Source organism: Trachurus japonicus, chromosome 1, assembly GCF_045865225.1.
Source record: "Trachurus japonicus isolate A0001 chromosome 1, Traja_1.0".
Lineage (NCBI taxonomy): Eukaryota > Metazoa > Chordata > Actinopteri > Carangiformes > Carangidae > Trachurus > Trachurus japonicus.
The window spans coordinates 34321753-34336388 of record NC_140907.1 but is presented as its reverse complement, the minus strand read 5'-3'; the positions used below and the strand labels follow the sequence as shown (position 1 = coordinate 34336388).

Sequence of the window (14636 nt, the reverse complement as noted above, 5' to 3'; positions counted from 1 at the left end):
TCATCTAACTGTATTCAGTCCTGTGTATACTCTTGTTGTCAATAAAGTTGTTTTAAAAAAGTTACAGTGCAGTACATAGGTGATCCAGTCATCTTCACTAAAAAAAAAAAAAAAAATCATAAGTCTGTGAAAAATAAATCAGTATGTAGCTATTTAACTATTTGCATAATTATTTTTAATAGGCGAGGTGATTATATTTTATTTTTTTTATAGTCATTGTATTTAAATATACTTTCTTTGTGATTATTCTACATGAATGATGATTTAACATAGATAAGTATTCATTATAAGCTTCAGTCTTGAGTGGATGAATGCAATTAATTCATCGATAAATTGGTCAATTTATTGACAGCCCTAATTTTCATACATTTTAGCAACACTGAGCAGGACTTATCCTAAAACCACTGCTTTTCTTCTACATCATTCATTTCAACAGCTGTCAATATTATCAACAAATCATAATGTACACCCAATTGTTGCTTTTAACTGCAGTTTTTTTTTAACCATGTCCTTTCTAAATATCTGAGAGCCAAGTAAAAGACAAATTTCCACTTCTGATTCTAAATAATGTGACAAATTATGTAAACATTTGTTAAGAAACATGGTGTTGCATTGCAAAAGTGGATTTCCCTTTATTCCACATTTGAGCCCAGAGATATTTTCCTGTATATAGATTTTTATGAAAAAATACCGGCGGTTACCCCACTTGACATTGTATCAGTTGTATCACGTCATTGACCCAGAAACTGTGCATTGGACAAAAGAAAAAAGTCAGCAGAGATCAGTTTGTTCCTGTGGTTTATAATTTATTCCAGTATGAACACATACTGCCGAGTGCCATTGCAAACAACAACAACAACACACATCATCATCATCATCTTCATCATAATGGGAGCGTGTCGGAGCTGTGAGGTCTGATCAGAGAGGCTCGTTACTACGCCGACGGCGGCGACGAAGTCACTTTACATTGGCTGCCTGTGACACAGTAAGGACACCGAGGGGCGGAGAGAGAGGAACGACAGCAGAGGTGAGGTTTGTTCACGGTTCGTTGGCACAAAGTCGCTGCGTGAACTTGGACTGACGGGACGAACTACGACGTAGCTGCACAGATCGGACAAGGCAAAAAAAACAAAAACAACATGGAGGCACATCATGCATTCACGTACAGTACAATCAGCTTTAAACTGAGAACCGTTAATTCATCTTCCATCATAAATCAGTCGGGTTGAGTTGATTGTGCCGATTCCACTGAACCGTAAAAATTCATTTCTATTGCTGCTTCATTTATATTTCAGTAACAGTTAATTATTTTTATTATGAAATGATGATTTTAATGTGCTGAGGTGAAGCTGGAGCTCAGTGCTTGAGCAGGAAATGGTCCGACCTCAAACCGTGATCACGTCTATTTACATTAACGGACCTGTGCTGCCGTTTGTTCACTACCACGGATACAACACAGCGAAGCGTTTCAAGTGCTTTAAGTTATTGTGGAAGCACAATAATAGTAATAATAATAATGATAGTGATAGTGATAATGTGACTGGCCGACGTTCTGCTGCCCAGCATGAGATCAACACACAACTAGAGCGAAAAAGACACGATGTGGAAAACAAAAAGGCGGCGACGTAGGAAAAAAAAAAAAAAAACCTGGATGAAAAGACGTTTTTAGCTTTTTATCTCGAAACCTGACGTTCAAGTGTTTCCCTAAAGTCATTGCACCTCCCACAGATTTTTGCGTGAGCACAGAAACGCGTCCGACCTCCCATTGGTTCAACTGCAGAAAGAAATCTGGCTGCAGTTTATCCAATCAGAGGAGAGGACAAGCAAAAGAGGAGGTTGGGGGAGGGGGGGTACAGACATGATGAGACTTGGGCGGAGTCAGCGGGAGGCGGGGCCTTTACTGGACCTTGGTGACGGCCTCGTGGATGGACTGAGCGACGTAGTCGATGTTCTTGGAGGTGAGGCCGCACATGTTGATGCGGCCGCTCGCCATCAGGTACACGTGCTTCTCTTTGATCATGAACTCCACCTGTTTGGCTGCAACACAACAACGACAACGACACATAACGTCACACAGATTGGACAAAACTAAAGGACTTTGTTCTAATATATTTAACTGTTTTTATCTGAACAAACTGAGCAGGAAGATGAGACTGAACTTTTAACTCATGGATAAAAACTCTGGAAGACTATTAATCATTTTCATTTGGAACTATATTATCAAAGGTAAAGGATTCATTAAAGGGACAACGAGGAGTTTCTATTTGGTTATAAAAAAGTCTCACATTAATGTGGATGAATCTCCGTTACCCACACTAGTTAATGGCTCCATTTTCGATAAATATATCGTTTTGTCTATATCGTTATGTTGTTATTATTAGTGGTGGTGGAAATGCTGGTCGAGCCGACCAGCGTTTTTTACTTTCGGTTTTGCCGCGAGTTATGAGAATAACGCCGCCGAATCGCCGTTTATGGTCGGAACTACGACGGTATGTGATCGTCTTTGAACCTCTGACTTTAATTCTTGATGAATGAAAACATCTGTCTTGCGCTGGTCAAAGAATTTCACGGTGCGGAGGCTCATAAATGTAGTGTGAAAACACTTTGCTTTTCCAAAACTCCTTGTTGTCCCTTTAACTTTCAGGATTAAATGAGCTCCTGTTTTTGTAGTCATTGTCGTCATTTCTAGATCTTTTAGTTTTGTATTATTTTTATTATCGGCACATAAATCACATAAAGATCAATCTCCCAAAACCCTGACAAACACTTCCAGGAAGAGAAAGAAACAAAGAAAGTCAAAGCAAAACAAAGAAAAAAGTCACTTATTTTCTTATTTTTTTAAAGCCCCAGTATGTAGGAATTCCCCCCATCTAGCTGTGCGGTTGCATATCTGAACGTATTCTTGATGTTGCATTCACGTGAAATCGGGCAGACGTCAGACAGACAACAGACGCTGCATGTAACAGGATAATCAAGCGTCTATGTAAACAAGGGGTCCGCCAGCACGAGGCAAAACAATACAGGTGTGACAATATGTTGTCATGGCGATGTCGTAACCTATTGTTTACCTGACCCAGTCTTTCTCTGGTGGAGTAAAATGACATCCGGTTGGTTTGCCGACGGCCGTCTGCCTGACTGCACCTGAATGCAACACCAGTGCCTCCATCCTTCCTCACACTACACAGTGGTGACAGTTTTAACAAGCCGAGCCGACAGCCCCGCTGAGTTTCCGTGGTTACCTACGGTCACGCTGCCACTGAACGTAAAAAATGGCGATGCAACATGGCCGCCTCGGTTCGGTGCGTCGCCCTCTTATGTATTTGTAACGACTTGTAACAACTCATTCTAAGGTACGGGAAAGCTTTCATCTGTATGCGGGTGTGATTCGACTTCAGTGAAATATGTAAAGACATATTTGATTTTTGCTAATAAAAAGCCAAATAAGTTACATACTGGGGCTTTAACAGTTTCTTTGGGTTAATAATTATTTCTTGTTCTTTAAGCTGGTTTTCAATAAAAAACAAACAGGACTGGGGCTAAAAACATGATCAGACTGTATCATACATTATATAAATTCAAGGTTTAGTTTATCCAGAATTACATGGGTGTGGGTTTACATAGAATATCTGAGATAAAGTGCATAAAACAGTAGAGTGTGTGTGTGTTTGTGTTGAGTACTCACGGTTGAGGCCGGTGAAGCTGAACATGCCGATCTGCTGGGTGATGTGGTCCCAGGTTCCCGGGGTTCCCAGAGCCTGCAGCTTGGCCTTCAGCTGATCCCTCATCAGCAGCACCCGGTCCGCCATGGTCTTCACGTTGCCCTTCCTGCAGACATGATGAGTTAACTACCGCTCGTTCTGAATGTCTCCAATGCTAACTGGCTCCAACAACTAAAGGACAATTCCGGGGCAAATTCAACCTGGGGCTGTAGTTTCCTAACATTTTAGCTCTTAACAGAATGAATGTGCAGGTTTTCGCTTCATCTCCTGTTCTGCAGTGATCTGAACACATCAACTTTACTTCTGCGTGAGATTTTGTTTTCCAACTCCGTTTACAAACATGTCGGCTTTCTTTAAGTGAACCAACCCCTCGGTGTATGTTTGAATAGCCATTGCAGTTTTGTCAGAGTCAGTCAGAGTCAGAGTATCTTTATTGTCATTATTCTGGATAATGAAATTGTCTTCGGACTTTTGTGGGATGTAAACAGCCTAAGATCCATCCGCTCCCATTATACGCTGCCATGGCGATGCGGCAATGGACAGAACTACTGCAGAACAGGAGACGTTACAAAGAAAATCTTCATAGACCTAAAATATTAGGAAACTAGAGCCACAGGTTGAATTTGCCGGGAATCGTCCTTTAATGCTTACTTGCTCTCATGCTAACAGGCTGGAGCGCTAACTTTCCTCAATGCTAACTAGCTGTAACGCTAACCGTTGTTAATGCTAACTAGCTCTAATGCTAACAGCGGCTATTGCTGACTCGCTCTAACACTAACAGCGGTTAATGCTGACTAGCTCTAACACTAACAGCCGTTTATGCTAACTAGCTCTAACGCTAACAGTGGTTAATGCTAACTAGCTCTAACGCTAACAGCAGTTAACTCTAACTAGCTCTAACGCTAACAGCAGTTAACTCTAACTAGCTCCAACGCTAACAGCGGTTAATGCTGACTAGCTCTACCGCTAACAGCGGTTAATGCTAACTCGCTCTAACACTAACAGCGGTTAAAGCTGACTAGCTCTAACGCTAACAGCGGTTAACTCTAACTAGCTCTAACGCTAACAGCAGTTAACTCTAACTAGCTCTAATGTTAACAGCAGTTAACTCTAACTAGCTCTAATGCTAACAGCAGTTAACTCTAACTAGATCTAACACTAACAGCGGTTAATGCTAACTAGCTCTAACACTAATAGTGGTTAATGCTAACTAGCTCTAACGCTAACAGCAGTTAACTCTAACTAGCTCTAATGTTAACAGCAGTTAACTCTAACTAGCTCTAACGCTAACAGCGGTTAACTCTAACTAGCTCTAACGCTAACAGCAGTTAACTCTAACTAGCTCTAATGTTAACAGCAGTTAACTCTAACTAGCTCTAACGCTAACAGCAGTTAACTCTAACTAGCTCTAACACTAACAGCGGTTAATGCTAACTAGCTCTAACGCTAACATCGGTTAATGCTAACTAGCTCTAACAGTAGTTAACTCTAACTAGCTCTAACACTAACAGCGGTTAATGCTAACTAGCTCTAACGCCAACAGCGGTTAATGCTAACTAGCTCTAACGCTAACAGCGGTTAATGCTAACTGTCAGAGGTCAGAGGTCGGGTACCATTCGGCGAACAGCTCGGGGCAGTTGAGCGTCTTGCCGACGATGCGAGCGCCCTGGGAGGGGGGGTTGGACCAGGTCGTCCTGACGATCTTCTCCATCTGAGACAGGATGCGGGTCAGATTCTCGTTGTCCTTGGCAACCACCGTCAGGTTCCCCACTCTCTCATCTGTAGGGGAGGGGAGGGAGTTACACGACTGAGGTTTCCAGGGCGACACGGTCTCTCGTGTGTGCGTGTGCGTCAGGTGAACTCACTGTAGAGGCCGAAGTTCTTGGAGAAGGACTGAGCCACGAAGAGCTCGAAGCCCTCGGAGACAAAGTAGCGGATGGCCCAGGCGTCTTTGTCCAGGCTGCCGGAGGCGAAGCCCTGGTAGGCCGAGTCGAAGAAGACAAACAGGTTCCTCCTCTGGAGAAAGAAAGAAAGACAGACAGAGTTAAGTTAAAAACACTGAGAAGAGTGAAGCCGCCCAACGAGTCTGAATGAGACGCTCCTTCTTACCTTCATGACCTCTGAGATCTTCTTCCACTCGTCCTGGGTCGGGTCGGTGCCGGTCGGGTTGTGGGCGCAGGCGTGGAGGACGAAGATGGAGTGTTCTGGAGCTTTCTGTTGACGGAGGAGGAGGAGGAGGAGGAGTCAGTATCATTATAAAGTATGAAAACAAACAACAAAGTGTTCCCGTTCCTTCTTCTGTTCGTCATCTCTCTTTATTGTTTTTTTCCCTCCTCTCATCTCTGTCCGTTGCTTCCTCACATGTTGTTATTGTATAGATCCGACTCCTCACCTGCGCTTACGATCCAGAGTTATTGATCAGTTACATCGGTTTATGTGTTACGTCACATGAGCAGCAGAGACCAGAAGTGACAGGACCAAGAGATCACAGGATCATTTCACAGTCACACTCAGTCTGTTGTTACGTTCACTTTGTTTTTTGTTAAAGCTAAATACAGACGAGCTGAGAGTCGTGTGACTTCACAGCAGCTGTTTGTTTGATCCATGAAGAGTCAGACGACTTCACATCTCGTTACTGCTGCTTTCTCCTGCACGATTTCTCTTTTGTATTAACCTTTTGAAACCTATTACGCAACTGATCTCTCGAAATAGTTTTCACTCATCTTCTCTTACCTTGTCCTAATTGTTTTTGTTTCAACCCCCCATCCCCCACCCCAATGTCTTCTTATCTGTTTTTACTTTAAGCACTTTGTGTTATGCTATTTAAATTAATAATAACACATTTGAGGCTAAACACACAGGTGCATCTTAATAAATTAGAATATCATGGAAAAGTCCACTTCCAGTAGTTCAAGTAAAAAACCACCAAACCAAGTACTGAGTGTATATAGATGGACACACTTTTCAGAAGGACAACACTTCCATATTAAAAATGTTTGTTCATTTTATTTAATTGGTCTTTTGTTATATTCATTTTTTTTTTAAATTACTGAATGGTAGGTCTTCATTAAATGTGAAGCCATAATCATTACAATTGAAAGAAATTAAATAAATAAAGACATGAAATGTTTCATTCTGTGTGTAATGGATCTATGTAATGTTTTAGTTTCACTGTGTGTTCAACTGAATTACTGACATAAATGAACTTTTCCATGACATTGTAATTAATTGAGTTGCAGCTGTAGGTTGACAGGAGGCAGCACCAGGTGGTAGTTTCACCACCCCGACGTTAAAACAACGTCCGTCCTCACCTCCAGGTCGTCCAGGAGACCGGCCAGGTCCAGGCCTCTCTTAGCAGCATCCCAGTAGTGGTACGGCCGGATGTCCTTGAAGCCGGCGTCGGCAAACACAGCGTTGTGGTTCTCTGGGAGGAAGAGGAAGACGAAGAGGAAGGAGAGCAGACGTTTAAAACCTCAAACACACCACATGATTGTCTTGAGAACTCTCAAAACCACAAAGAGTCCATGAAAAACCTTCACAATTTTTTAACAAGAAATGCAGCTGATGGATGTTTTACTTTACGTTAAGTTACATTTAAAAAGCTCTAACAGAACATTACTTATAAAAGAACCTCCATTATTAGGACGTTGTTCTTGATATAAGGATATGGGTTATTGTGTAATCAATTATCAATAGATGGGTATTAGTGGAAAAACCTAGTTGGAGCCGCCTTGTCTTGTTAATCTTTTGTTGTGTCAGTCATGGTATTGTTGAAAATGTATATAATGTTAGTGTATATACTGCTTCATATCTGTCTATATGGTCTATATTAGGGATGCACATTTTGAATTTTTTTTCTGACTGATAACCGACGCTCGTTAACCGATAAGATTAAGACACTTGCGGCGCACGGCAAAAAAAAAAAAAAAAAGTATCGCTCTAATTTTTTTTTTTTTTGCCGTTAAATACACACGTGCACCGCGACAGCTGATCAGTGCGCTCTGTCTCAGCTGATCGCGCTCATATGGAGGTTAGATCGTCCAATGTAGAACTGTTTTTATAAAGTGCAGCCAAACACCCCACTGAAGGAGCAGCAGAGCTCCTCTGACAGCTCCTCTGTGGAGCTGCAGGAGAGCTGCAGCTGAACGACTGGAGAGCAGCGACGTCCTCTTTTTTTTTTCTTTTTTTCTCAGCGCTGTAGTTACAGGTGATTGACATCTATGTCCATGTAGGCTGCATTTATTGTCTGATCTTCCTTCACTGGGGCTGCTGCACATACTGTCATTCCTCCTGTGTAACTTTTTGCTGGGAAATATGACTGAAGGCACGTGAACTCTGCACGTGTCGACACGCCCCCATGAGTTGACGACATAAGGAGCTAATAAAATAAATAAATAACCGATAGTATTAATCGGTCAAAGTTCTTGTTATCGGTTAACGGTTAAACGGTTAATCATGTACATCCCTAGTCTATATTGTTTCATGTCTATGTCTGTATTGTCCAGAGTGAATGTTTATTCTTTTATTGTCTCAGTGTGTATGTTTTTGACCCTAGGAAGAATAGCAGACGCTAATGGGGATCTGAATAAACATAAACATTGTTGTTACCGACCCCAGGTGGGGGCTGAGACGTAGACGGGCGTGGCCGTGTTGTTGGTGCCGTTGTACCAGCGCCGCAGGAACTCGGCTCCGATCCTCAGAGCGCCGGTGCCGCCCAGAGCCTGGACTCCTCCCACCTGAGAGGACGGAGACGAGAACCGGGTCAGAACCGGGAGAAACCAGCAGCAAGCGTTAATATGGTATTTTCTTGTTTATTACAAATTTAAAAAACTACCGTTTCAATCCAAATAATGTTTTATTTTATTTATTGATTCACCTGACATGTAACAGGAAGTGCTTCAGGTATAGACAGGTGCAACTCTATGCTTTAAAGAAACTGGTTTTTGCAATTCAGCTTCATTCCTGAGCTGGTTTCCAGTTCAATATCGTGTTCTGCACTTTCATCAATTTCCTGATAAAAACGAGACGATACCTGAATAAAAAACTAATGTACGACATAAAAAACGCTGACGAAACGTATTGACGCTTTCATCAACGGGTAAAAACAAGACGAAATCCAAGCAGAACAGATTTCGTTTCGTCAAAGTGAGAACGGGACAAAAGGACGAGAAACAACCGTCACAGAAACGCATTTGATCTCAGCACAGGAACTCTCTCTTGTACTTCGGTCATGACACAAAACTGTCAACGTGTGGAGGAAAGAGAAAGAAAAACATTCAACATAAATGAAAACGGGACTCTTTGTGAATCATGTAGCGTCAGTTTCAAGTTGGACTTTGTATCCGAATCAACTAAAACTAAGAAGAAGAAAAAGGATGTGAACTAAAACAAATCCACATTGTGGTCTAAGATCTCTGATTCAAAACAAATCAAACTTCGCTGTCACAGCTCAGACTAACGACTCGTCCTCCATCATCTAGTCCAGTGGTTCTCAAAGTGCTTTTTCTTAAAATTTTACCACTTTTTCTAGAATTTTTAAAGTTTTTTTTTTTTGAGAATTTTTGGGGGGGGTTTTTTTTAGAAATTTTTACCACTTTTTCTAGATTTTTTAAACTTTTTTTTTTTTGAGAAATCCAATTATTTCTAGAATTGTTTTTGAGAAATTTTACCACTTTTCTAGAATTTTTAAACTTTTTTTTTTTTGAGAATTTTTGGGGGGTTTCCTGAGAAATTTTTACCACTTTTTCTAGATAGATTTTTTTGAGAAATTGTCTCACTGTTCTAGAATATTTTTAACTTTTGTTTTTTTTTTAAGAAATCTTACCCCTTTTTCCATAAAATTCTCTACAATATTTACAAAAATTCACACCATTGCCCCCTATTTGAATGTACATTGACTAAAAAAGTAACGTTCTTCAGTCTCAGAACAAATATTTGTGTATTTCTGGTGTTTGCTTCAAAATTTTTTCCAATGGGGGTCCGTGGTTTAATTTGTGTCAATTTAGGGTCCTTGATGTAAAAAAGGTTTGAGAACCACTGAACTAGTCAAAATTCACCATTTGCAGCCTCGTTACCACGCTCCTCCTCCTCCTCCTCCTCGTCTCACCCTGTTCTCCTTGATGGCGGCGCTGTCGTCTCCCAGGGCGACCTTGGAGGAGGCGGAGCGGAACTCGGGCAGGCCGAGGATGGGCAGGTACTCGTGGTTCAGGCTGTCGTCGTCCACGATCAGCCGCTCCACCTTCTTCACCACGGGCAGCACCCAGGGCTGGCACTCGTCGGTACGGTAAGCTGCAGGGACAAAAAGCTGCAGGATGAGCCACTGACGCTTTTTAACTACGAAAATATCTCTAGATTCTTTTCTTGTTAGTATACTTTTGGTCTTTTCGGGCCTTTAATGAATAGAGAAGCTGTAGAGAGACAGGACATGGGGAGACAGAGAAAGGGAACGACATGCAGCAAAGGGACCACGAACTGGGGACTATAGCCTCTGTATGACGTCCAGCCACATCTGGATTTTAATCAAAATGAGCAAAACACAAACCAATAAACATTTATAAACCTTTTTTCTATTGATTATTGATCAACTGACACAAAAACACCTTAACTTAACTCAGACTAAACGTCCAAACGACAACTTCATCAAACAATAAAACAAAGAGAGTGTGTAAGAGAGAGAAACACAGGCCGTATTTATTTCACACACACTCTGAAGGTCACCCTTGGAAACCAGACTAAACTAAGTGTGTGTGTGTGTGTGTGTGTGTGTGTGTGTGTGTGTGTGTGTGTATAGTTGACTCCTTAAGAACTCGTGCCTCCTCTCTGGATCAGGTATCAGGCCTTCGCCGCCGCAGCTGCAGCAGCACGAGGTCAAAACACCGACGGCTCGTTGGCCTCGTCGGCGCAGTGGCACAGTGGCTCGGCTGCTGCAGCAACGGACCACGTCACAGTAACGACCTAAAGTCCAGCAGGACGACAGACAGTGACGAGCTGCTGCTGTTGCTGCTGCTCACATCTACATTATTGATCCTCTCCTATAGATCTATAGCAGCTCTGACATTCAGCTGCTCATCATCCTCATTGTTTTCCGGTTCAAACTGGTTTGTTGCTCTCAGGTGTTTTGGCAACGAGCTGCAGAAGCACGGTGAAGGTCTGAGTCACTGAGGCAACGGAGAGGAAAACAACAGGAAACTGAAGATAAGACTGAGGATCTGTCTATGCGGTGTCAGCAGACAGTCCAGAGGGATCATAAATATTATTGTTACATTTGCAGAAAAAATATAATCCGGGCAAAATGAAAGTAACTCGTTGGTGCGATGCAATCTCGCTAACAAATAAGCACTTTCAGATTCACAATGAAGCTCAGTTTGACCTTCTGTGGGTTTGGTTTTCCATGATTAGACCCTGAAGTTAAACCGCAGTCAGCAGCAGCTCTTCCTCCATTCCTGTGGAAAACATCTTTAAGATGCTAAAGAGCTCTGTTTACTTCCTTAAAGGTGTACAGAAATGGCCGTTTGTCCTGTTGCCGCACGAGTTTACCCGAGTAAGGAAAACGAATTTGATTCAATTTCATTCAATTGATCCAATGCGGAAAAAAACTACCCCACTTTCATCCTAGATTTAATCAAAAATAGAATTTTGCACAAAGTTTGGCCGACATCGTCTGATAGATGAGTTATAACACTAATGTTAAGACCCAGAGTGGGCTCCAATCCAATTTTCTTTTCTGTACAGCTTTAAATAAAGCATAGTGCTCCTAGCCTTCAAAGCTAACCAGATGTGACAGCTCGTCCAGAACCAGCAGAACCGGTACAGATGCTCAGTGGCTCTGGTTTAGTAGTGAAGGATGTGTTCAAGGACAGGGATTTATAATATTATCGTTACATTTGCAGAAAAAATCTGATCCAGACAAAATAAATGTACGGTAACTCATTTATGAGTTATAATCTTGCTGACAAATAAACACATTCAGATTCACAAGGAAGCTCAGTTTGACCTTCTGTAGGTTTGGTTTTGCGTGATTATACCCTGATCCATTAGACCATTAGAACAAAGTTAAATAAAACATGTAGTGCTCCTAGCCTTTAAAGCTAACCAGCTAGGTTGTCACCTTGTTATTAATGATTAAAGGAGCAGAATAATGTGACAGCTCCTCCAGAACCAGCAGGACCGGTACAGATGCTCAGTGGCTCTGGTTTAGTAGTGAAGGATGCGTTCAAGGACAGGGAGGGAGAGGATAAAAACACACCTGCGGGGTGGTTTTTATCTCCATCATCACAACACACAGGGTCACAGAGGCCCTGCCCTGCTCCCCAACCCAAACATTCACATTTCCTTTTCATTAGCCCCTTCTATGTTTCACCAGTGTTATAAGAAAAAAACATAAAATTTACTGGTTGCACACGATTCATCCCAGCACTTTTACACAAAGAAAGAGTTATTTTAAGAGAAAACTACATAAGTATTTCCTGGGATTCATTGATCAAATTATTTTATTTGAATAATAGTCCTTTTATATTATCTTTGCTGTTGTTACCTCCTACCTCCCTGATGTGAAGGTCTAAGGTCAGAGGATGTTGTTTTGATGCTATGTAAAGCCCTTTGAAACAAACTGTTTAAAAATAATAATAATAATAATAATAATAATAATAATAATAATATAAATATAAATATACAAAATAAAACTGCCTTGCCTTGTTATTTACATTCTTTGTATTTTAATTACCGGTATGTAATTAAATGATAGTAACTCAAGGACCCCAGGAAGAAGACTAGCTGGATGTTCATGACATCAGCTAATGGCTACGATAAATAAAATAAAATTAATAAATAAAATAAATTAAGCCCATAATGTCACGGACAGAGGCCCTGCTGTCACCCCGGTGTGAGTGGGTGAGTGGGTTGTGTGTGACTGTGACATTTACACGAGTGTAGGCAGCTGTCAAAGCGAAGGGAAGCTAATGTGATGCTAGTTAGCTCCGCGGCTAACTAGCTTAAAGCGAAGGTCAAATCAAAGCAACAGCACTAGCATCGGCGTTAGCATTAGCATTAGCATTAGCCGTCAGTTAGTGAACGTTAACGTTAGCCGCCGCTCCTAACTTACCTCCGACTCCCAGGTTCACCTTCTGCGCGTGGCTGTCCTCCCTGAAGTCGGCCGTCAGCTTGAACACGGCCACGGGGGGGGCCTGCGGGACGTCGCTGAAGATGGACATGGCTCGGTCGGTCTGTGGTGCTGTAGGCGGAGGAGGAGGAGGAGGAGACGGGAGAAGCTGCTTCCAGGGGCGGGTAGTGCAGAGAGAGAGAGTCGGCCGGCGGCGTCACCTTCACCGCTGCTGCTGCTGCTGCTGGTTCAGGACAAACTGAATAGAATATAGGCGTCAATCCGACAGCCAATGGGAAGGCACGTAAAACTGACGTCGGCTGAGAGAGCCAATGAGAGCACGGCAATAAAAATAATACAATATTTTGTTTTTATTATAATTATTTGAATTTATGTATTAGATATAAAGTTAGTATTAGCAACTTTTTGTATTTTATGTTTTGTTTTAATTTTTTGTTATTTAAATGTATAATATTTATTTCCTTATATATCTATATCAGTACTATAGTACTGTGATAAATATACTACTATACTGATACTGTACTATATATATCTATATATATACATATATATGGTATATTTTATAGGCTACAACAGTCTATATACATTTTTGATCATTCTTCCCCATATAAATATTAGTTTCAATATTTGAATTGAACTACTGAAATAAATGATCTAATTTATTGAAATGCGCCTGTATAAAATACAAAGGTAGCCTACATTTAAGGCAAAGCAAGGCAAGGCATCTTTATTTATATAGTGGATTTCATACCAAGGCAACTCAATGTGCTTTACATAAAGACAAAACTTTTTTTTTTAAAGAACAGCATAAAACAGTATAACAACAAAAAAACACAATTAAAAGCAGGAGCAAAGAAGAATAAAAAAGTAAAATAAAAGAAAATAGATAAAGTTAAAAGTTCTTAAAAAGAGCTCAGCTATAAGCATATGAAGTTCACCGTTCACTGTGGAAGACTGCTGACCTGACAGTTGTTTTCTATGCAGAATAGATGCACCTGTCACTTGTTATGATGTTATGTTATGTTATTTATTCACTCTTTTATTGAGGTTTTATCTGCTATTGTCTAGTCTTCTTCTTGCAGCCTTTATAGTAAAACTCCTTATGTTTTTGTTTGAAAGACAAGAAAATACTCAATGACAGACACAAAAAAAAGTGGGGGGAAAAAGGTTTTACAATTCTAGCAGTAGAGGAGAGAATGAGGTCAGTTTACAGGTGTGTGAGGTCTGTGCTGTATACACTGAGTCATGAGCAGTGAATGGATATCAGAGTGGATGTGATGATGAGTGTCAGTTCCTGTGTCCTGACACCAGAGGTCAGTGTCAGATCACCAGCTCACTTCTCACTTTCACTCCACAGTTTACCTCAGGGTCAAATCATCAAAAACATATGATAATAAAATCCTTCATTTATATAATTAAATGTTAAATATATTTAACCACCTTTTCTTCGGGCCTTAGAAATTTACTTTTTTTTCTTCTTTTTTTTTTTTTTACCTTTTTATGTAGAAGTATAGTTGCAAAGTGTGTAAGAATATTATATAATAAAATGTTATACTATGTTATACTGACTTGCTCTGAGGAGTTAATGAGCAGATTAATCAATGAAAATAGAAAACAAGATGTTTTTTGTACTTTGCTGGGTTGTTTAATCTGTAAAAGCTGAGTAAATACCTGTTCACTTTTTAATTTGTTATTATTATCATAATTTTGACATCATCATCTTCAATCATCACAGTACCCACATTAAAACTTCCTCTCCAACTCATCTCTTTCCATTGCCATTTTAGTTTAGTAAGTTT

The 14636-nt window shown here is 40.8% G+C and overlaps 1 protein-coding gene across 1 annotated transcript; it reads right to left on the bottom strand.

The window, feature by feature from the left end:
* Window positions 1–785: 785 nt before the first annotated feature.
* Window positions 786–13044, bottom strand: LOC146992374 (aspartate aminotransferase, cytoplasmic-like). The gene is made up of 9 exons (XM_085785836.1): window positions 12820–13044; window positions 9826–10007; window positions 8332–8455; window positions 7031–7143; window positions 5829–5933; window positions 5585–5735; window positions 5333–5498; window positions 3683–3825; window positions 786–2037 (listed from the first exon to the last, which is right to left on the bottom strand). Exons 1-9 carry the CDS (start codon window positions 12926–12928, stop codon window positions 1898–1900), a joined length of 1233 nt encoding a protein of 410 aa, XP_085641962.1. The 5' UTR covers window positions 12929–13044; the 3' UTR covers window positions 786–1897.
* Between the last annotated feature and the right edge of the window lie 1592 nt (window positions 13045–14636).